The sequence below is a fragment of the Sebastes fasciatus genome, chromosome 5 (genome assembly GCF_043250625.1).
Source record: "Sebastes fasciatus isolate fSebFas1 chromosome 5, fSebFas1.pri, whole genome shotgun sequence".
Taxonomy (NCBI): Eukaryota; Metazoa; Chordata; class Actinopteri; order Perciformes; family Sebastidae; genus Sebastes; species Sebastes fasciatus.
In genome coordinates this window covers 36,003,528-36,026,970 of record NC_133799.1, presented here as the reverse complement: position 1 = coordinate 36,026,970, position 23,443 = coordinate 36,003,528, and the positions used below count along the sequence as shown (strand labels likewise).

The window sequence follows — 23,443 nt, the reverse complement described above, 5'->3', positions numbered from 1 at the left end:
TGGAGTTATTTCCTCTCACGCAGCCGCAGAACGTACGTGCTAACTGGCCGTCAGCTGTCGTCTTGGCGGTGTGTTCAAATGCAACTTTTCACCAAGACAAAGGCGACGTGAGGCGACTCAACAGTCGGCCTTCGTCGTCTTCAGTTCTCTGATGTCAGCTTGGTGTGTCGGGGCCTCAACGATTTTATTTTTCTGGCAGAAATACACAGAACACATAACGGAACATCTTTTTCAAATTGAGGAAAAATGGGAAAAAAGACCGGAAGGCATGTGGAGATGTACTAAGTCACTAGTTATGTACACTCGAAAATGACTTCATATTAACGGTGGCGGAACAGCTGAGAAAGATGAAGACTTCTCTAATCTGATGCATGTTAAAAGAGGAACTGTTCACCGATGCACTTTAAATTCAATATTTACACGTAAGCAAAGAAAAACACTCATTTGTGAGTCAGAGTTGTGTTTATTTAGGTTCTATATATCTACAGTGTGTTTGTGGAGAAGAAAACAATGTGTTCAGTCTATCTGTGGTAGATTTGAGGCATCCAGAGATCCATGACAAACTAAACCCACTAATTATTCAGCAGAAATGACTTCCATAGTGAGATCTGTTGATTAGTGAAGAAGAAAAACACGGCTGTTGGGTTCTTTCAAAAGGACATTTTTCAAAAATACTTTTTTGAATGTTTTTTCAAAATTCTACGCAAATGTGATTTTTCTGATTTGGGCAACTTGAAAACAAGAGTGTAAAAGCCAAATTTAAATGATTGGTATGTATGTATAAACCGAAGAGCACTGCCTTGATATCCAGAGTATTTCACTTCCTTCTACTCTCAGAGTTTAACCATTTGTGTCCCAGCTATTTTAAATGTGGAGGCACCGCCTGAGTCGGCCCTCTGGTATCAGCCCTCTGGTATCAGCCTACACACTGTAGGAGGTCAGACACTCTTTTTAGAGACAGATACAATGAAATATATGAAATGAAAATATCGGGAGTGAAATAGAGTCTTCTTCATTAGAAGTAGTTCCAGTGTCCCTGCAAAGACTCGTTGAGTTCTGCAGTGTTACTGCCGTCAGTGCTGACTGTTCCATCATTCTGCTTGGCCAGATTAATCCAAGCTCTTGATCGAGCAGAGAGCAAAAAGGCTCCGCCCTCCTTTGCTCATTCTTTGTATCGTCACTCTGGTTTCTGAGGAGAAAGAGGAGGGAACTGGGATGGCTGACTACAATCCTGGATTGGAAACTGAAAGTGAAATTGAGATCCTCGGTGGAGGTGGTGACGACAGGGGAAGATGAGGAGTTGTTTGACGCTATTTGATGACATCACTCGGTTGCAGGCGGCTCCGGAGGTTCCCGATTGACTGGGATCAAGAAAAGAAAGAAGAGAACATTTAAGAATGATAGTAATCTGAAGAGCATGGTAATCTAACCGTACTTTATAAAGATCACATCAATTCCAAGAGTATAAAAAAAGGTTGCAATCCAATACCTTTTTCCAGTTCATTAAAGGGACTGTATGTATGTTTTTACACGTATAAACATGTTTTCATCGTTTTTATTGCCAGTGTGAACAGGTTGTAACCTGACCTAAAAAATTAGACCTTCCGCGACTTCCTGGGTTTCCTCTCTCAGCCTGTAGATGCTTTTAATGGGAAGAACCCGGGGCCCTTTTTTCCCCGCGAAAATCCAATGGATGTGACTTCATGCACGCTCGTGAGTGCTAATGTTGCTAACGTTAATCAACATGATGCCTGTCGATCACATTCAGTCTCGTGTGTGTGTCGGTAGCGCGAGCAACAGGACGCTGACTGTCGTTGACTTAACGGCCACAGGTGTCGCTGTTAACAAGCAATTTCTGATTAGCATTAAATTCCATCTCAATCCCAACATAAAAGTGTGTGCATGTACCTTCCTCCCGTGCCTTCATACGGGCAACGAAGTTGTAGCTCTTGTTCCTGCGATAGTTCTCGTAAGGGTCGTCCAGTGACACCCCCACGCCTTTATACTGGTCCCACTTATCCCTGATGTCTCCTCCTTTGATTGGGTCCTGGATGCCCTGTTCTTTGGCCCCCAAACCGCCTGAACCGCTCCAGCCTGCAGCAGACAGGACAACGAAAGGAAAGCTAGAAATCAGTATGTGTGGTTCATTTGACTTTGACGTTAAGTTCCCAAACACAGCCAGTAAAATATCCTTATAGCATACCCATCTTCATCAGCAGCTGGTGGCCCTTGTTCTCCTCCCCTAGCCTGAGATCTGTACACGGTTTGGAGGGAGTGGCAGCTCCCAACACTGATGTGGAGCTGTAGAGAGCAGGAGAGGTAGTCAGACATTAAGATTAACATCAAAATGGTCTTTTATGAAAACATCTTATCAAAGAGCAGCGGAAGAGACTTACGGAGGAGAGGAGCTCTGGGATTTGGCGCCACGGCGTCTCTTCCCGGGTGAACGTGAACGGGATCTGGATCTGGAGCGAGAGTGACTCCGAGATGACCTGGATCTACTCCTGGACCTAAAGAGGGGTAGGTCAAGCATGACCATAAGAAAAATCCAGAACAATATCAGCTCTGCTTCTTCCACAACTGCTTACTTTATGTTCTACCAAACATTATATATAACAGTTATAGTCCCTCCTTGTGTACACATGTGCTCATTTCTATATTGACAAGACCCTCACTATTGTATATTTATGGATGTATTAGAGATGCTCTCATAACCGTCCAGTTTACAGCTGACTGGTCGTGACCGGTAACCAGCCCATCTGTCTCATATTTCAGATTTTTTTTACCGTTCACATTTTACACAGGGGTGTCGCCGCCACATGATGGTTTTACACCGACTCACAGCGGCACAGTCAGTAACGTCACACCGTCGGTGTGGAGGTTCTTAAGTGTGAGTGAAGAAGACATAAAAAGCTGCGATTCGTCACAACTGTAAGTCCAAAATAAGCCGCGGAGGAACAACCTTAAAACATTTGTGACAACTAACTTAATCAGACACTTATTATATTGGAATAATTCCAATATAATAAGTATCTGATTAAGTTAGTAATTCCTTCCCCTGCATGCTGCTCTGTCTGCCGACAGCACGGAGCTAAGGAGCCAATGTTAACTGAGGTTCCATTGAGTCACGTTATGATGCGTTCAAGCGCTACTGAGTAAAAATAGACGATTGGGTCGATGGTAAGTTATAACGCCATCATGATGCGTTCAAATGTAATCTTGTAAAATGTACTTTTTGGTGAGAAACTTGAATACATCCATTTGTTTGAAGGAGATGTTTTCACATCAATATAAACTAGATATTAGAGAGAGAATTATGACCTGTTTAACTTCCTAACACTAAAGTCAGCTCTAAGCAGTTTCTAATATATAATTAGAATGAATAATAGATGAAGATTTCTTTATTTTTTAATCAAAGCAAATTTTTGATAAAAATAAAAACATTTATTTCCTAATCATTTGTGTCTTTTTATGCCAACAACCACTACAGATGACAATAACAAAGTAAAAGGATAACATTTGGAATTTCTGACGGTTTACACTGACTTTGGGACAGTTGAAATGATTTTTTAGGAAGGTGGTAAAGAAAAAGTAAATCTGAAGCCTTGCTGTCAATTATAGTTTGATAGAAAATCGAAATTGGCAGGTCAGATAAAAACCAAAGAATCGGAATCGGCCATCAAAATTGCAATCGGTGTGTGTATATATATATATATATATATATATATATATATATATATATATATATATATCTCATACAGATGTCAGTGTGATGTGTGTGTTTGCAGACCTGGATCTTGAGTAGGAGCGGGAGCGGCTGCGGGAGTGGGAGCGAGATGAGCGGGACCGTGACCTGGAGGACTTTGAGGAGCGAGAGCTGGAGCGAGATGAAGATCTCCCTCTGCTGCGAGAGTGACTCCTGGAGCGACTGCCTCCACGACCGCTGGAAGGAGTAGAGTTAAAAGAGGGTGGGGGGGGGGGGGGGGGTTACAGGAAGAGAGAGCATAAAATTGTGGGTCAGGTGAGCCCTTAATATTCACCAACAGTGACATCCTCCCCACAAAGGATGTGGGAGCTTTCTGGAACCAGAACCCAACACACAGAGTGCAGTTAGAAAGATCATTTTGATAGACCATTACAAATCTCTGAGCTGAAACAGGAACAGACGGAACAAGAGGAAAAGATCCAAACGAAGAGGAAGCTCACCTGTTGCGTTTCTCCTGTCCCTTTTTCCTCCTGGCTCTCATCTTGGCCCTGAAGAACTCATACAGGCCGTTCTGCTCCCAGCCTTCACTAATGGAGGAACAAACCACAGCCAGCTGTAAGACTCGGACCTCCAGCAGGTTCTATCAGAAGCTAGCAGCGCTACACAGAACTGCTGCTGCTGATGCACAGCTACTGAAAATAATGTGATGCTTTCATGGTGCTCCGTTGCTAGCGACTGGTTGCATTGCTCATGTGCATTAACACAAACTACTTTATAATTAAATCCTTCAATAAAAACACAAAGCTGGAAAAATGGCTAATTCTGATTAAGCCTAGCTAATAAAAGTACTAGAAGTAAAAACAGGAAAACTTTGGATCTGGTTCCGTGTTGATATAATCAGTCACAAACAGCTTTTTTTCTCCTTGCTCTTTTTTATTAGTAATAGGGATGTCACAATACCAGAAATTTAGTAGTTGATACCAGTATCAGTGAAATTCCATGATTCTCGATACCCAGTTCGATTACACGGTGAAAAATAAAAACAAAACAATAAACCCTTCGAGCTAGTGTTAGGAAGTGAAACAGGTCATAACTCCCTCTCTGTTATCTATCTTATATTGCTGTGAAAACGACTGGAGTTATTCAAGTTTCTCACCAAAAACTACATTTTACGAGATTACATTTGAACGCATCATGCAAACGTTGTAATTTACCTTCGCCCAATAGTCATTTTTCCTGAGCCGACTTTGAACGCCTCATAATAATAACTCAGCGGAACTGTGGTACAGCATCAATACAGACAGAGGAATCGATAGTCACGGAGGCATAAGATTGGACAAGGAATCGGATAACTAAGAACTAGTTCTCTATTCCCATCATTAGCATTTTCCCTGTCTGCCAGAGTGTCTGATGGTCTGACGATTTCACCCGCCAATGCCAACAATTTACCTGCATTTGGCGGGTGCTAATTTCAGACCCTGATAGTAGCACAATTGTCAGGATAGAGGTGTGAGACAAGAAGGATTGAAACAAACTGAGCACCACAGCATGTGTTGTGTGTGTGTGTGTGTTTGAGACAGAGAAAGAGGGTGACGGAGAGATTTTATGTTTTTAAACTACATTTTAGTCTCGTCTTTTTTCGTCCAACATGCATGTTTGATATGGTCACTGTCGGTGTTTAATGGCGTCTGTGTCGTCTCGTCTTAGTCATGGAATAAAAGGTTGTTGACAAACATATCTTGTCATAGTTTTCGTTAAAGAAATGAACACTGGACGGTACCTGCACTACGGTAGAAAAATGAGTACCGTCACACTTTCAGAATTTGGGCATTGACTTGGTACTGAAGTATTGGTCCTCATGACATCCCTAACTAGCAACGTACTGCACATTCTGCTAATTTTAGCAGGCTTCTCACTGTTAACCCGTTACCACGGACCATCGCTGTTGCAAGTTCAAATGACAAATGTTGCCTGTGGCAGATTATATCATCTGTAGATAAGTAACATTCACTGCTAAAATGAAAGTCAGCTATTATCTGATTAATGTCGTCTCTGCAAGCCTGTACTGCGTCTGTACTCAGCAAAAGACCAGTTGATTATTTGACTTAGAAATGTTAATAAGGGATTGGAAAGGATTTGGATTCAATAAGCAGATTTGAAAGTGGATTCAAACTCATGTGCTATCAAACCCCAACCTTACAATCTGACCAGGGGGAAAAGGGGTTTCAGTATCATTAATCCTCTTATGCTTTACTCCAAGAGGGATACACCGCCTTAGAAATTTCAATGCATCGTATCTCATGTGTAGGAAAATGAAGATGTGTGTACCTGTTCCTAGGCCGATCATGGGATGGAGGGCTGTAGAAAGCTTCCACAGCAGCAAGCAGGCGGTCACTAGGTGGCATGGGAGGGGGCAGTCGGATGTCTTTAGGGTCCAGAGGTTTATAATCGCAGTCCTCGAGCTGAGCAATACACATGACAAGGAGGATCGTGAGACAAGCAGGTTTGACTGTTGGTGGGTAATACAGCTGTGTATTGGCAAGAATCTGGCGATACCATATGTATCATGATACAGGATTCAATATACTGTCATATACTGCGATCTAATTTTAGGAAAACTGTTATGGTCTAAAGAACACACCATAAAATCTGAAGTATCCTATGGGGACTAACATCATCACACATGAATACAGTTGGGCTCATTGGATCCACAAGAGTCTCAGCTTTACACTGATACCCAATTTATGGAATTAAAGACTGTTTACGAATGGCCTTTTCCATTACTATAATCTATTTGGCAAGTCTAAATAGTCTGTTTCCCAAGCTGTCTTAAAAAAATGTCCTGTAAATCATTTCCAGAGTCTTGGGTCCATTCTGTAAGCCACTGTGCTCCATCAGTCTTTTCTCCTGCTAGTATTCCAACATGATGGCTTGATGGTAGTGAAGTAAATGTTTAACCAGCTGATAACACTCTACTTTAATGTCATGCCCTTGTCCTTGAATCAGAAGCAGTTGACTTACTTTGACCAGCGGAGCCATGAGACCAGCTGGCAGGTCAAAGTAGGGGACGTTAGGCACCAGACTGGGGTCGTCTTGAACTGGATGCTGCCGATGACGCATGTGGGGTGAATGGCCGTTGAAGCCGTGTGGGGGCGGGCCACCAAAATCCGGGTGCTCGCATCCACCGCCCCAGGGAGGATGTTCGGCCCCCATGCCCGGGGGAGGGAGCCTCTGATTGGGATGGTGGTGGGGAGGAGGACCTGGTATGTCTGGCAAAATGTGAGTGAATATTGTTAAAATACACGAGAAAAGTAAATATTACTACGGATGGATTTGAGGGAAATTACTGCTCAATTACTTTGTGCCTCTGTGAAATCACCTCCGGGATACTCTCCCTGAGCGTAATCAAAGCGGTGTGGGGTGTACGGCGGCCTGTCATAGTGGTGTCTGGGAGGAAAGTCGTCCTGCATAAAGCGTGGTGGGAAGCGTCCAAAGCTGTGTGGTGGTGGTGGGGGCTGGTTGAAGGGAGGTGGCTGCTGGTGGGGAGGGAAGGGCCCTCTGAAATGGGGAGGTCTCTGTAAAAATGCACACAGTCATTCATTTAAATGAGCAACAGAAAAGTTCAACTAGGATATACTGGAATTACAGATTGTAAATGTAAAGTATGTAATGCAATAAAGGCTGTCAATCGAATCAAATATTTAATCATGATTAATCACACATTTTGTATCTGTTCAAAATGTACCTTAAAGGGAGATTAGTCAAGTATTTAATCCTCTTATCAGCATAGGAGTGGACAAATATGATTCCTTTATGTAAATGTATGTCTATATTTATTATTGGAAATCAATTAACAACACAAAACAATGACAGATATTGTCCAGAAACCCTCAGAGGTACTGCATTTAGCATAAAACAATATGCTCAAATCATAACATGGCAAACTGCAGCCCAACAGGCAACAACAGCTGTCAGTGTGTCAGTGTGCTGACTTGACTATGACTTGTCCCAAACTGCATGTGATTATCATAAAGTGGGCATGTCTGTAAAGGGGAGACTCGTGGGTACCCAGAGAACACATTTACATTCACACATCTGGAGGTCAGAGGTCAAGGGACCCCTTTGGAAATGGCTATGACGTTTTTTCCTCGCCAAAACTTTGCGTAAGTTTGGAGCGTTATTTAACCTCCTTCACATCAAGCTAGTATGACATGGTTGGTACCGATGGATTCATCAGGTTTTTTTAGTTTCATACGATGCCAGTATCTTCACTCTAGCTTTAAAACTGAGCCCGATACAACCTAAACATCGTAAGTTCCGTTAATGTGTTAAGAACTTAGTGGCGTTAAAATTAATTTGCGTTAATGCGTTGTTTGCACGCTAACTCTGACGGCCCTGAATGCAATACAATAAAAATAGTTAAAAGAAATCAAAGCAAGGCCAGTCAAACCACAATGATCATCGACCACATGCCTGCATGCGTGGAGGGAACGGGGGCTCCCTCTGGCCCCACGGAGGCTGGTCAGGCTGGTTCCCCCATGGCGGCTGCTGGTCATATGAGTTCCAAGATGGAGGGCCTGGGTCAGACCCACCTGGACCGCTCCAGGGGCCTCCTTCTCTGGGTGGACCTCCGCTCCAGTTGCCGGGGTCCCTCTGGTCATTCCACATCCCCTCATGGCTGTTCCAGGGAGGGCAGGGGGGGGGGGGCTGGTTTGGGTCAAAAGGAGGCTGGGGAAGGACAAGAGTCAGAGAGAGCCTGAGCATGGCCTGCTGCCTGAGGTCACACACACACACACACACGCACACACACGCACACACACACACTGCACCAAACCCAGAGCAGGGAATTCTGAAGGCCGGGCAAGACCTATCACGAGAGGGTGGGACCAGGGCGCAGCTGGGGTGAGGCCTGCTGCAAATACAAGAGGTGGGCACAGAACCTCTGCTGGGGCCTGGACCCATCACTGAGGGGGAGCCTGCTGCACACAAAGGGGACAGGGACTAGGGCTGCACCCTAAACGTTGAGGATTTGAATCATCGGTGGAGAAGTTTTTTCACCTCGTAGCAATTTTTCACTCAAGGCAACGGCACAGTTTGAAAATGAGGCGACTGGAAAACAATATATTGATGCACTGGAGTCTCTGAAGGAGCATATAAAGACGTACGGAGGACGGAGGCATGTTCATCGGCCGGAAATATTTCCGAAGATCCATCAGGTATGCCCGTGGTCTTCCGAGCGGGTGAACACTCCAGGGTTCCATTCAACCCAACTAAACAAAGCAGGTGTGAATACGCCCAGAGACTCTGAAGAAAGTATGCACGCGCACACACACACACACACACACGCACACACACGCACACACGCACACACACCCCCACAGAGAAACACGTAGGTCTTTACCGGTTGGTTGGGGTTCCAGGGGCCTATGTGCTGGGGGTCATACCACCCAGGCTTGTTCGAGGGGAGATCTGAGGGTCCGCTGGGGTTGCTGGGGTCCTGTGGCCTGGATGAAGCTCCCTCAAACTCCCCTGGAGGAAGACCCGACATGGGAGGCTTCACATCCCCTGCACACAACACACACACAAACACCAACACATTACAGCACAAACATACATGGACTTGCCAAATAGAGAAGCAGATCACAAACCAGCTAAACTTAACAAGACAAGATAAAAAAAACTGTTGAATAAGAATCAATTGATGTTATATGTTTTTTCTTAAATACTGTGACTGCACTGTGTTAACGTACAGTACCTCCTGTCATGTCAAACAATCAATGAGACTTCATGTATCAGGCTGTGCCTCTGGTTTCATTGAGTGCTTGTGTTCTCACCAGCTTTTGTGGTCATCGGTGGAGCCTTGTCGGGCTCAGCGGGGGTAGCTAGCTGTGCTACGGTGGCAGACTGCGGCTGCTGCTTCAGGCTGGAGACAAACTCTTCGTGCTGGGTGTTCAGAGCCTGGATCTGCTGCTGGAAGGCCAGCTGGATGGGCTGCACTGCCGCAGCGTACTCTGTTATCAGAGATGCCTGACAGAGGGGAAAGGGATTGATATATCGGAGGTTGTTACGGAGTTAGCAGTGAATTAAAACCCACTAATGGATTCATTTTCCAAAAATGGGGCACAAACGTAAACACAAGCAAAATCTCACAGGTGCCGCATTAATGGGTGTGACCAGTATATTTTTGTTATTTTGGTGAAGCTAGCATTACATGCTACCTTCCTGTCGCACACAGTGCATAAGGTCTGTCCGTTATCTGCTGAAAATTATATATATTTTTTCAACGTACTTCAGGAAAATTAGGGACAGAAAAATAAAAACGGAAGGAGGAGCTTCGCCAACACATCGGAGATTACGGAGGGTCCCATAGGAACGAATAAACTTCCGGTTGACTCGTGTACATGCACAAAGCTATGTGGAAACGAGGCATTAGAGATCATTTACAGCTTGGCTGGTGCAGGGCAGGTACAGGTTTGCAAACTAAATAAAAAACAAAAACAAAAAAAAAACAACGACCTCACATGTAAAACTTGTTTTTAAATTGTTTCACAAACATGTTGTATTTGTTTGCAGCAAATACTGTACAGTAGGATGGATCATTTTGCAGAGTTACTGATTATATGGATACATTTCCATGCACATGAGCCACAACTGCAAATACTGAACATGATTGGAAGTGACAAAAGTGAAAACTCACTCACTGATATAATCGTCTTGACGTGACAGAAAACAATATTTGGATTCTCCAGAGGAAGCACAGCTTGGACTGCTTCTAATAAAAATGTCACGAGGTATTCGACGGAGCTCAGGACTCATCCTGATGACAGATGTGTTATTCCAGATGTTTCCGGGGATTTTTTTTATTTTTTTATTCCAAATCATTTTAGAGTCACCTGATTACTGTTATGTGGATGAGATTATTGGTAGAAGTATTTTGTGTCCGAGGAAAATCAAAACTAAAACTGCGTTTTCCCTCCCGCTGGCTTTGAGCCGGCAGGAAAGTCTTATTCCACTCACTTGGTACTGGCCGAGGCCCAGGGCCGGATTCTGGAGCTGCTGAATGGTCTCTTCATCAAAGTAGCCGTTCTTCTCCCACAGCTGCAACAACTGGGAAGGAGGAGGATGGGTATAATCAGAGAAAGATAACTTTAAACTCAGGGATAACAATTTGAACCAAAACAGATTTTTTTTCTATCTTTCCAATTCAATAAATGAAAAGCAGAACAAGCAGGAAGTGCTGACGAACCTTTATTTATCAATGCTGTATAATTAGCTATTACGACAGAGTATTAGGGCCACATTGAGGAAACATTTAAAAACCTGAGATTTCCAGAATAAAGTCGTAATATTGCGAGAATAAAGTCTGAAGTTTACGAGAAAAGAAGTCGTAATATTATGAGAATAGAGTCAGAAGTTTACGTGAAAAAAAGTGGTAGTATTGTGAGAATAAAGTCATAATATTATAAATGAGTAATTTGACGTGTTATTTTAGAGGGGAAATAGTGTGAAAATGAGGAACGTGGAGCATCTTGTGAAGTTCTACTTTAGTTTAGGTTTCACAAATAACCAAATCCTTCATCTTTTGACTCATCAGCACCACATTATCATCAGTATCAGGACCTGGAAAAGATTGTTCTTAAAGAAACTGAGTTTATTTTGAAGAAAGAGCCACACGGACCTGATGGGGGAACTGACTCTTTTATGGAGGAGGATATACTTTTTTTTCTCGTCAAGTTATGACTTTATTCTCGTAATATTACGACTTTTTCCCCCCCATCAAGTTATGACTTTATTCTCATAATATTATGACTTTATCCTCTAAATCTCAGATTTTTTCCCCTCAATGTGGCCCTAATACTCCGTCGTAAGCCATTTACTCATTTCTATGAATGAATATTAGAGTTAAGGTCTTTACACACCGGGAGGTGTACACTACAGTGTACGTACTGAATATGTCTGTTACGTACAACGTGAATGGTTGATGCCGTTATTCGTAGCGCAAAAGCTCAGAAAAATAATATATGTATTAATAATATTTAGTACTCATGACAAAAAACTTTTGAAAAAATATGTTGATGTGCGAAGTAATCGCACGAAAAAAAACACCTCTGGTGTGTAACGGGCTTTTAGACTGCACACTGTTTGTGGATATACAGCATGTGGTTGACACTGTCCTATTAAAAACAAGATACACTCTACCACATTAACTGACAATAGCAAGCCCTAAAAGTGAACCGACCCGAATAAGAACTGATCAATTCATTCTGGTACATGTGAATATGTTATGTTATTATAATTATTCTGGGATAAAGGGGTGTCCTATGATGTTAATGTTACTACCAAGAGCAGAATACTACTGTAGTCTGTAAAGGTGTTGCCAATGTGTTTACCCTGGTGATCTTCTGCTGCTTCTCCTCCTCTACAGCCAGGAAGCTGGTGCAGTAGATGGGAACCACCACTTTCTGCAGCGCTGCCAACAAATCCTTCTGCTGCTTCCGCTGGCTGCCAGGACACATTCAAAACACACATCACAACGAGGAATATACTGACAGCGTTTCAACCATTTTACTCTCACTAAATTGTTTTTAAAGGTCCCATATTGTAAAAAGTGAGATTGTCATGTCTGTTATATTATAAAGCAGGTTTAAGTGCTTTATATAAATACTGTTAAACTATCAAAACGCTCAATATACGGAGAAACACACACAGCCCGTATTCAGTTAGGATTTCTGTCTATTTGTGATGTCACAAATATACAATATTTAGACCATTACACGGTTTTAAACGTAAACATTCTAAATGTGTCTCAGTTTATTTCCTGTTCCAGTGGATGTGAACGACATCAGCTGACAGGAAGTAAACATGGACCCAAACTGTTGCCTAGTAAAGCAATTCCGTTGCAATTCCGTTGAAATGCACTAAAACGGATCGTTTCAGACAGAGGGTAAATACAGGTGTATTCAGACAGACAGTATGAGGAAAATTAAGTTTTTTTTTAACATTACAGCATGTAAACATGTTCTAGTAGAAACACAAAATACAAGTATGAACCTGACAATGAGCATGATATGGGACCTTTAATGGTCAAATAAGCCTCTTTATACAAGATGTGTTTCATAATGGACCAAAGCTGCAACTAATGCTTATTTTCACCGTTGGTCAATGACTTAAAGGGACAGTGTGTAGGATTTGGCTGCATCTAGTGGTGTGGTTGCAGATTACAACCGAGTACCCCTCCGCTCACTCCTCCCTTTACAAGACTGCGGCAATGTGAGCCGCCAAGTGCAAAACCGTGGTAACGCCGCTGGCCTCGCTCAGAGATCATCTATACCATAATAACACTAATTCAGGAGCAACGTAGGTCAGACGGCGGGTGGCGGTACCACAGTTTAGCCCTCTGCGGCTCACGTTACCGCAGTTTCACAAGCTTGTAGGAGAACTACGGTGGCCTTCAGGTATCATGAAAACGTGAAAGGCTCTCTCTAGAGCCAGTGTTTAGATTGTCCGTTCTGGGCTACTGTAGAAACATGGCGGAGCAACATGAAGAGGACCCGCTCCCTGGCTGCGGTCAAATAGTACAAAAATGACGTCCTAACGTCTTTTCCTAACCACTTCCCCTTGACCTCGATGGAAAACGTCACAAGGTCAAGGAAAGATGAGAAGGAGAATTCAAAAAGACAACCGTGGTGTTCAGAGAATCCGACTGCTCTTTCATTAGACTCCATAATTATGATGCGACGGCGGCGGACGTTAGTGACGCAGGACTGCCGTGGTGAAACTACAATGTTCTGAAGATGGACTACCACCCCGTGCGTTGTTAAATAGGTCATTCAGTGACAGACTGCTTCACCCGCGGTGTGTTAAAGAGAGATACCCCAGGTCCTCCTGCTACTGGAACACTATCAACAGATCATAAAAGATCATCTGACCTAACGTGGACAACCGGTGAAAACTATCACTTCATTACCAAGGTTGGAACTGAAATAAACAAAGGAATATATGATAAATATTGAGTTCATTGGAGAAGGTGTAGGAACATATAGTTCTGTAATATTTATTTACGTTGATTATTTGTTAATTGATTGTTTAATGTTAATTTTATTAATTATTCTTGTGTTTTTTACTGAGGTATTTGTTACATGTTCCAAATAAATAATTAATTCAAAATAAAGTGAAACTAAATGGTAGTCACTGTCCACTCATATTAAACATGAATCCCAATTAGTGTATGAAAATAATATGCAAGATAAGCATATTGTTTGTTATCATGAACGGCCGAATGGTGCGGCGCTTTAAATGCTGCGGCCGCGAGGAATTGCGGGATGTTATTGTCTCCTTTCCTTTGGTAAAGGATGGTCCAGTGTATCCTCTGCTAAAGGAGATAATAAAGGAAGCATTGAAGCTCCTTTCCTCAGCATTTAAAGGATTCTAACAGCTCTCATCATGGCTGCAACTGAGAGACTGAGAGGGTAAATTCACTCTGTTAGGAACCTTCCTGAGAGAAAAGGACTATTCGACCGCAGCCCCTGTGAAGATAGGAGGGGCTCATTCTAAGCTAACGAAAACACGATTCTTAGTTTCAGGTGATTATACACTAATGAAAACATAATTATTAATATTATATTCTATTTCTGCTAATAGATCCCCCGAAAGGTTACACACTGGACCTTTAATTATTTTTTCAATTAATCAATTGAATCTATAAAATGTCAACAAATAGTAAAGAAGGAGGATGCAATTTCCCAGAGCCCTAAAACCTAAAGTTATTCACTTTAGAATAAAATAAAAAGGGAAACGCGGCAAATCTGCAAATTGGAGCTTAATATGTGACTTTAAAAATGAATTCATTAGCAAAATAAATGTAGTTTAATTTTTTCACGATTGACTGCTTAATGAGCCGTTCTGTAAGTGCCTACATGTTAAATTCCAGCAGTTTTATTGTGCCTTGTATAAATTCAGTATATACATTCCATTTAATGAAATCAAATTAAAATGTAAAAAGCTAATTAATCAGCAATGGGTACCTAATACTTGGATCATCATGACTATGTTAATCACAGTCTTATCGGGGCTCTAGAACACTCCCTAGAAGGAGGTGCAGGGGTAGAGTGATCCGTGTCTTTATGTACAGTGTGTATTGGGTTTGTGTACCAGTGATGGAGAACGTCGTTGGTTAAATAGATGAGATGTAGGCGGAGCTCGAAATGCGCTCCATCAACAGTGATGCGGTTGCGAAGATGTGATGTCATCAGCTCACAATGCGGCGGACTCTTGGCGTTGTTGAACATCCAGTTCTTACCGGCCTGACGAGAGGACAAACACACACAGAGTGAGATAGCAAGCTTGTTTTTAACTATTTTAAGGGAATCTACCAACATAAACAGAATCTCCATCGCGGCAGGCTTACAGAGATGGCGTCTTTGGTGCAGGTGTCTATTATGGGCTGCAGCAGGTTGTCAAACTCTGTTACGTCCAGCTGAGTTTCGAGCAGCAGTTTTTGGGTCTGCTGCTCCATAGCCAGAGCTATGGCTGCGGTCACTTGTTCCTACATTGAGAGACAGAGGATGAAATGAACCGTTCTTTTTCAGCCTGCCACTGTTGAAGAGCATCAGGAGTTAACAGGAAGGAAACAACATAACCTGTTATAAGAGTTATAAAGTATTATAGTATAAAGTACCCTAACTTCACATATTGTTCCCTTGTACCGATTGTTACGTACAGTACTGGTACACCGTTAGTCAGGGCGGTAACAAGCACTGCACGAAATATAAATAAGGAAGCGGATGAATGTATTTCTAAAAACTAAAACCCAGCCATAAATCTATGATGTGTGAATGTAAATGGGTTCTATGGGTACCCACGAGTCTCCCCTTTACAGACATGCACACTTTATGATAATCACATGCAGTTTGAGGGCAAGTCATAGTCAAGTCAGCACACTGACACACTGACAGCTGTTGTTGCCTGTTGGGCTGCAGTTTGCCATGTTATGATTGGAGCATATTGTTTTATGCTAAATGCAGTACCTGTGAGGGTTTCTGGACAATATCTGTCATTGTTATGTGTTGTTAGTTGATTTCCAATAATAAATATATACATACATTTGCATAAAGCAGCACATTTGTCCACTCCCATGTTGATAAGAGTATTAAATACTTGACAAATCTCCCTTTAAGGTGCATTTTGAACGGACAAAAAAGGTGCGATCAATTTGTGATTAATCACGATTAACTATGGACAATCATGTGATTAATCGTGATTCAATATGACAGCCCCATAAACAACTTATTGGTAATTTGTAAATGCCAATAAATTATTTTGTGAAATAAAGATATTTTTTATTTAGTTATTTAGTTTTATTTATAGTTATACTGTGTATAAAAAATAAAATCACCCTCAACCCTTAAGTTAAATCCATTATTCCCGTGGACTTAAAATCATTATTTTATTTGATGGCACTTGACCTTTTTATCCCTCGAAAAATTTACAACACCAATGGCGAAGTGGCCTAGCCCCTGAAATGATGACATTCCAGGCCTGCCTTTAGTACAAAACAATTACACTGAAAATCGGGAAGGATTGCGCTGCATGTTGTGGGCTCACTGCATTAATCGGTTAGCTGGCTTCTTATCTGGTTACTCGCACTCCCTGAAAGAGCACTGCTCAAGTAGACCCCAAAAAAATAAAAACATAAAAAAATAAACAAACAAAAGGAAACGTGAATCATCCCAGAGGGGAGGATGTCCTCTATGCCAGATGTATTCATTATGCTCTGTACCTGTCTTAGTGTGTGCATGTGCTGCTCCTGCTGCTGCAGATTCCATTGGCTCTGTTGGACGAGCTCCTCCATAGAAGGCGCAGCGGGCGGAGCAATCGTAGGCGGAGCGATCATCGACATCTGTGGAGGAGGGATATCAACCACGTCTGTGGAGCCCGGGTTGTACATTTCTGCAAAAATACCAGCAGGAAAAACAGCAGGGGGTATGAACATGTGACGTGTGGAGGTCTGGTAAAGCTCTGCTTCTGGGGCTCAGACTGAATCCCTGGCCTACAAATCAAGCTACAAGTAAAAAAAAAAAGCATTATTATAATTGAACATATATAATTCTAAGATTAAAATATAAAACATTAGGTCGATTAAGGGATCATCAATCATATCAGCCATGTATAACCTGTCAATCTCTAATCCTTTGTCTGATGGGATTCATTAAACTCAGGGTATGCAAGCTGTCAAAAATAACTAACGTTAGTCAGGATTTAGGTCTGTAACACAAAAGTGGTGGTGTTGTAAAGTCTCATCTTGGACTCATTTTAATTTAAGAACACATTTGAATAAAGATGGACACCCACCCAGCAGTGTGTTCCAGGTGCAAACAGGACCCACATAAAGCCACTGCTGTCAATTTATCGTTGTGAAACTAGGCCCGAGATTGAGCTAGTGAAAACTTTATCGGGACACAATTTGACCAAGAACTGAGATAATTAGTCAGATTCTGGTGTCCTGAACACAGCACTTGCATTTCTGCCCTGAATCCTGAGAAATAGCATTCCAGATTAAATAACAAGACGTGTCACCAGGCGAGTCCGGTCTCCTCCGTCTGTTTGTCTACTCTAACCCTGACAGCTTCCAAATGGAGGATTAATCACATTTTGATCAGCAACATCAAGAAGATACCTGAGATATCAAACTTCAAAACAACGCTACAGCATAAAACTCAAAAAGAAAAAAAACATACTAACAAGAAAAATACAACTGAAAGAAACCAAAACGCTTTTAAGCACAAAATGTGACCTTCCAACTGGAACTTTAACATTTGTCTGGTTGTAAATAAATACCTTCAGATGTATACTCCTCCCCGTCCAGGCTAGAGGGATCTATGTGGAGAAAAAGCAAACGTTGATACAGTAATGCATTTCAGTGGTATGACATGACTGACAGAAAAACTCCATGCAACCCTGCACAACACTGTGCTCTTATTACCAGGCTGTTGATCATCATACAGTGACCAAAGAAGCTCCGACTTCCTCTACACAAGCAGCAAGTGGCATTAATAGTCTGATGAGTCAAACCTATTAGTAAATATATAATACTACAGTTAAATAACTATTTAAGCAACAAAATTCCAAATTTGATTCGGGTCGTGTAAACAGCATATTCAGTTTGGATGCTCTGAATTAGGCCTTGTTCTGAATGGAGCAGTTTCTCATTAAGACATGTGGGATGTGCTGATATTATTCAGGTTTTAGGAGCATTCTTTGAACATGTATGTTTTATTATTAGTTATGATAATATTGTACTGCTGGATTTCTCAATAAGGCCACAGTGATTCTTACTGGTAGGAATGAGTCCAAAACTACATCAATAAGATCCAGTTTGCAGGATTTCTCTTTAAGGTGTCAACCGGGCCACAGCTAATAATAATAATAATAATAATAATAATAATAATAATAATAATAATAAAGCTAACAAGTCATCCTGCTCAGTTCTCAAGGGTTAAAGGATATGAATTTAGGGCACAGGGTTTCTGTTTAGGGCTGGGTATTGTGGTATACAAATACTGAATTTGGTTATAGAAGCCTAAATGCATATGTTTCTTAAAAACGTTAACACTACACTCGGTAACATCAATAAAATATACCTTTTTGTCATATTTGCTCAAACTGTTGCTATATCCTGACAGTGGTACATGAGACGGATAATCAGGTTTCATTTAGTGCTACTGATGTTATTTGCAAGACTCTGCCGCATTCGAAGAAGAAGAACCAATCAGAGCCACGTAGTCTCTAACGCAGCTGTCAATCACTGCTCATGGAGAAGCGCTGATCAAATATGAATCAATATTCTGTTACTGTAATGACTATTTCTCGCCTCAAATGTTTGCAGAAACATATTTTAGTGGACTGTTTAGCTGTAAAATGAGACAGTTTGTGACCAGAAAGCCATGTTGAAAACAGTTGAGCCAAAACCAAGCACCGCCCACCGACCGGAGCACACTCTATCATTTTACAGCTTAACGGTACACTACTAAAGGTGGCATACCCAGCCCAACTCTTGTTTCACATAAAGAGCCATTTTAGAGTTCAATTGGGTTCAGCACTGGTGAACTCCACGTGGCCTTGTTGTGAAGATGGAGGCAGCTTGTGGTTGCACTGCTACTCTACAGTAGAACACAGCTGTCATGGCAGTAGACATTAGGAGCTATAAGGAAGCCCGACGGAATAGGTACAGGATTTGCTTGATAGGCTTTGCATGTTGATAGAGGCGAAGGACAAATCCACTCCTAAAACAGAATACCCATCATTAATATGATGCTGGAGAGTTCAGTCAACAATTTCTCTTCTTTGCATAAGGTTATGATGTCCCTTAAATACAAGTTGGCATGCGTTGATTTATTACACAGCTGTGTTGAATACTCCATTCTGATTGGTCAATCACAGCGTTCTGCGGTCTGTAATTTCTGTATAACAGATCGTTGCTACGTATAACAGACCGTTGCTACGTATAACAGATCGTTGCTACTATGTATAACAGACCGTTGCTATGTATAACAGATCATTGCTACATATAACAGACCGTTGCTATGTATAACAGACCGTTGCTACGTATAACAGACCGTTGCTACGTATAACAGACCGTGGCTACATATAACAGACCGTTGCTACGTATAACAGACTGTTGCTATGTATAACAGACTGTTGCTATGGGCGCAGCTCTGGCGGACCGTTTTGGTGTCAAAATATTGATTTCTTCAGTCAGTAGCTGTGTAATAAGCGGGATAATGTACAGCTAGCGGGTCATTGTTGTGAAAGAAGAGAGAGAGACCCCGACGTGGAGCATCGCCCTGTCGGGATTCTTTAACAACAATGTCCGGCTCACTACATTATCCCTTACATAATGAATTACATGTTTATCGTTTATTGGCCTGTACAGTTGTACATTTTGGAGTGGTTCGTCCACTAATCAGAAGGTCGTTGGTTCGATCCCTGGCCCCTACAGCCGACATGAAGTGCCCTTGGGCAAGATACTGAACCCAATTGCACCTAACGCCATCTGTGTGTTGTAAAGTGCTTTGAATGGTCGCTAAGACTAGAGAAGCACTATATAAATGGAGTCCATTAACATTTACAATTCAGTTCCGTTGATTATTTTTATTCATTTCAGGAAGGACTCTGGGAAAGACCTAACGATGTTGAAAACCAAACTGACTGAACATTCCAACATCATACAAATACCCCTGTTCTAGTTATATGGTGGATCGTCACTTTAACTACGTACGCTGCTGTTGCTCCATAGCAAGCTTGCACTTGTAGTAGCTGAAGTATTCTCCCCCAAAGAGGAAGGAGAACTTAGGGTTGTCCTTCTGCTTCTCCATTGTCATCTTTTCAAACTCGGGCCCGTTCCGGGCGACAAACTGGGCCAGCTTGTCGATGACATTCCGCAGTTCTTGATCTGCACCAGAAAAAAAGAGGAAGAATCAAATATACAGTCAGAGCTGAGGCAGCTGGTGATCTGTCTAAAAGCGGTACAAACAAATGACAAAAAGATTGGAAGAAATTAACGTAACTTGTGCTTTTGTGACACTTTTAGATGTATTATCATTATATTCCAGTTACAGAACTAAGCACTAACAGTGATATTTGAAAAACAGGAGATTGTTTACAACATGTACCTGTTGTGAAGGTGTTTCCAGGACCTTCCTGAAGTGGAATATCTCCTTGCTTGTTTTATACACCAGATAAATATTAAAATTCAAAGTTAACGCGATATTAACATGTTAACGCAAATGTGTTTTAACGCCACTAATATATTTAACGCGTTACCGCAACTTGCGATTTTTAATTAATCTCAGCCACTGTTCGATCTTTCGGAGGTTGTAGCAGTTTTAAAGCCAGAATGATCAAGATATCATATGAAACTAGAAAACCTGAGGAATCCAACGGTACCAACCAGGTCATACTAGCTTGCCAAAGGAGGCTAAATTACGCTCCAAACTTGCACTCGATTTTGGTGAGGAAAAACTGGCATGGCCATTTTCAAAGGGGAAGGTTTGCACCTTGTATTCAAGGATGACAAACGTTATATGAAAGTGTTTTTAGCAGTTTTATTAGTAAAGAAACATTAAACGTTACTCCGGTTCACTCTCCCTGTGTATAACGTAATCGACATGTGCCAGCTCTGCCGGCTCTGCAGCCAGGTGTGCCTGCAGATGAACGGTGCCCTTTTGCCGGGACACTTCGCTCTCTCACCCGGTAATGCCATGGAGGGAGACAGGCAACGGTCTGCATGAGCTGCCGGCGCTGCGATGTAGAGGAGTCGGTCGGCAGAGTTTCATTATGGGGGCGTTACGTGACGAGGCACTATCAATCCACTTGACAAGGGCGGCCTCACCTACAGGAGCTTTTGCCGTGCGCTGTCGTTTTTTAATTCGGAGAAAATTACTTTCCTTTCCCCGTCATGATATACTGTATATGTGCACGCAGCATCAGCCTCACGTATCCAGCCGGAGAGCAGACGGTCCACAAGGTAAAGTATCACGACGGGAGTAAAGTAAGAAACAAAACAGAAACTCATTTAACGTCAGTCTAACATAGTTTTAACAAACAGGACCTAGGGCTCGGTGATATGGAGAAAAAAAATCAAATATCACGATATGTTTTACAAAACACCTCGATGATGATAATGTATGGTTGACCATTGGTGCATTTACAAAATATTTACACAATGAGATTTCCGATAAATAATCATCAGTAATGTGAATATAATGACAAAGTGAGTAAAGGCAAAAAAATAGAACAACTAGAACAGTTTGGTAAGTTCAGACAGTTACATCACTGTACTGTCATGCTTATGCCATATCACGATATTTCGATATCCAAAATCTAAGACGATATCTAGTCTCATATCAGGATTTGGATATAATACGGATATATTGCCCAGCCCTAGAGGGACCTGATGTGTTTATTTACACACAGACAGGGAATGAAATCAGAAGCCTGCCAAATACAGGGTAAATGTTGGTTGTGGCAGGTGAAACTTTCAGTTCACCTGCCACCATGGCAGACAGGTTTACCTTATGTTAAAAATATTATTCTTACAAAGCAATTCTAAAGCCCAAATTAAATATATGGTAAAACTCTACATTTTACAGGTCCACAAATTTCATGGTAATTAGGTTATAATTAGCAAGTAACCTATTTGAATTTTCTTTGGAATTACTGCCAAATTACCCCAATATGTACCTATACATTTATTTAAAATTACTTTACTATAAACATTATTTAATAATTATATTCCGCTATTTCCAAATAGCTGGTAATTTATTTAATACATTTCCAGGAAAATAATTCAAAGTTAATTGATATGCTTTATGTCTGCTGGTAAATAGATGATAATCAGCAAATTACTTCTTTGAAATTTCTTTAAAAACTCCCTGAATCATGACATCAGCTACCAGGTTACATTTGTGTAGACAATAAGTCACACAATGGTGAGATTTCTGCCCGATCAGAAGTGTCTTTTATTAGTTTTGGTTTTGGAGGTAAATATTTGGTAAATATTGGGGTAATTTGGCAGTAATTCCAAAGAAATTTCAAATAGGTAACTTGCCAATATCACCTAATTACAATGACATTTGCAGACCTGTAAAATGAAGTGTTACCAAATATAGTCATGCATTAAGGTTACATGATATATTCCATAATTCTACAGTCTGGTATCACTGACTGACTCAGTGTTTACAGTGTTAAAGCTTTCTACCTCGATTTCAGAAGTGGCAGACAAAAACAATGAGTGGCTGGTAGAAATGTCCAGTGAGCTGCACAGTGACAGGTGAGGAGAAAGGTGAATTTCAGACTCCTGCACACAGATATGAGTGGAGCAGCCTGAGGAGAGGAGAGAGGACACTCCTCCAACACTGGCTGGAGGATACCAGGTTACCATGATGTCACATCACAGTGTTACAGTAAATAGAACTACATTAGCTCAACAAATCTGACTTATAGAGGATTTGACAATGGCGCCAAGTTTGAAAACCAAAAGAGAAAAGAAAAATCACAAACTTGGGCGCAAAATAACTGACATTAGCCGTTTGAACGAGCTAACGTTAGCTAGCTAGCTAAAGCTAACGATGCTATTTTAACTGTTCTGCTGCAGAGTTGTACACAGAAACCTGCTGGACATACATGGAGCTACTGGCGTTACTAACGCAGGCCGACATGCTAAATGCAGCGGTAACTAACGTGTTGTGTTGCAGAGCAGTAACGTTAACTACTGTTAGCTCTAGGTAGCATGGGAGCTAAGCTAGCTAACATTCAATGACTATCACACGTCGCTGCTGCTGCTCACCTTCGGGCGGGTTGGGGATATCCATGTCTGGCTTCAGTTACAGCGAACCCGCTGAGCCTTAATAGATAGTCCACAGATCAGTTAACTCGGTTTATCTTTCACTCAAATCAGACACAACATTGACTAAAAGACTCTGCATTGCGCCTGTAACGTGCGCCGGAAGTGTTCTCCTTCTCTGGTTTGAATGGAGGCTCGCAAACAGCTTGACAGTGCACATCGCCACCTACCGTCGGGGAGGGCGGGGTTAGTTGAGCCAGTTTCTTCTTGAGGCGTCTTTAAAGTGAGGGAATGACAGTATAATGTCTCCAACTAAAACATGTACACATATTTCCGGATGTGCTGAGTCTTAATAATCACTTTGGATTAAAAATAAGCGGTTTTCAAATTATGAA

General features: G+C 41.7%; 1 protein-coding gene across 4 annotated transcripts; it reads right to left on the bottom strand.

Moving 5' to 3' along the window:
- Positions 1-443: 443 nt before the first annotated feature.
- cherp (calcium homeostasis endoplasmic reticulum protein) lies at positions 444-23,233 on the bottom strand. 4 transcript variants are annotated; one of them, XM_074636587.1, is made up of 20 exons: positions 23,052-23,233; positions 19,983-20,156; positions 17,543-17,581; positions 16,485-16,654; positions 15,114-15,251; positions 14,858-15,009; positions 12,097-12,208; positions 10,724-10,813; positions 9,541-9,733; positions 9,108-9,271; positions 8,180-8,434; positions 7,065-7,281; positions 6,728-6,975; positions 6,035-6,168; positions 4,207-4,293; positions 3,791-3,943; positions 2,397-2,510; positions 2,204-2,301; positions 1,909-2,094; positions 444-1,361 (listed from the first exon to the last, which is right to left on the bottom strand). In XM_074636587.1, exons 1-20 carry the CDS (start codon positions 23,074-23,076, stop codon positions 1,324-1,326), a joined length of 2,787 nt encoding a protein of 928 aa, XP_074492688.1. In that variant the 5' UTR covers positions 23,077-23,233; the 3' UTR covers positions 444-1,323. The 4 variants fall into 4 exon arrangements, with proteins under 4 accessions (XP_074492688.1, XP_074492690.1, XP_074492686.1 ...); XM_074636589.1 differs by having other exon boundaries at positions 7,086-7,281; XM_074636585.1 differs by having other exon boundaries at positions 16,485-16,667; positions 17,544-17,581; positions 23,052-23,215.
- Positions 23,234-23,443: the final 210 nt, after the last annotated feature.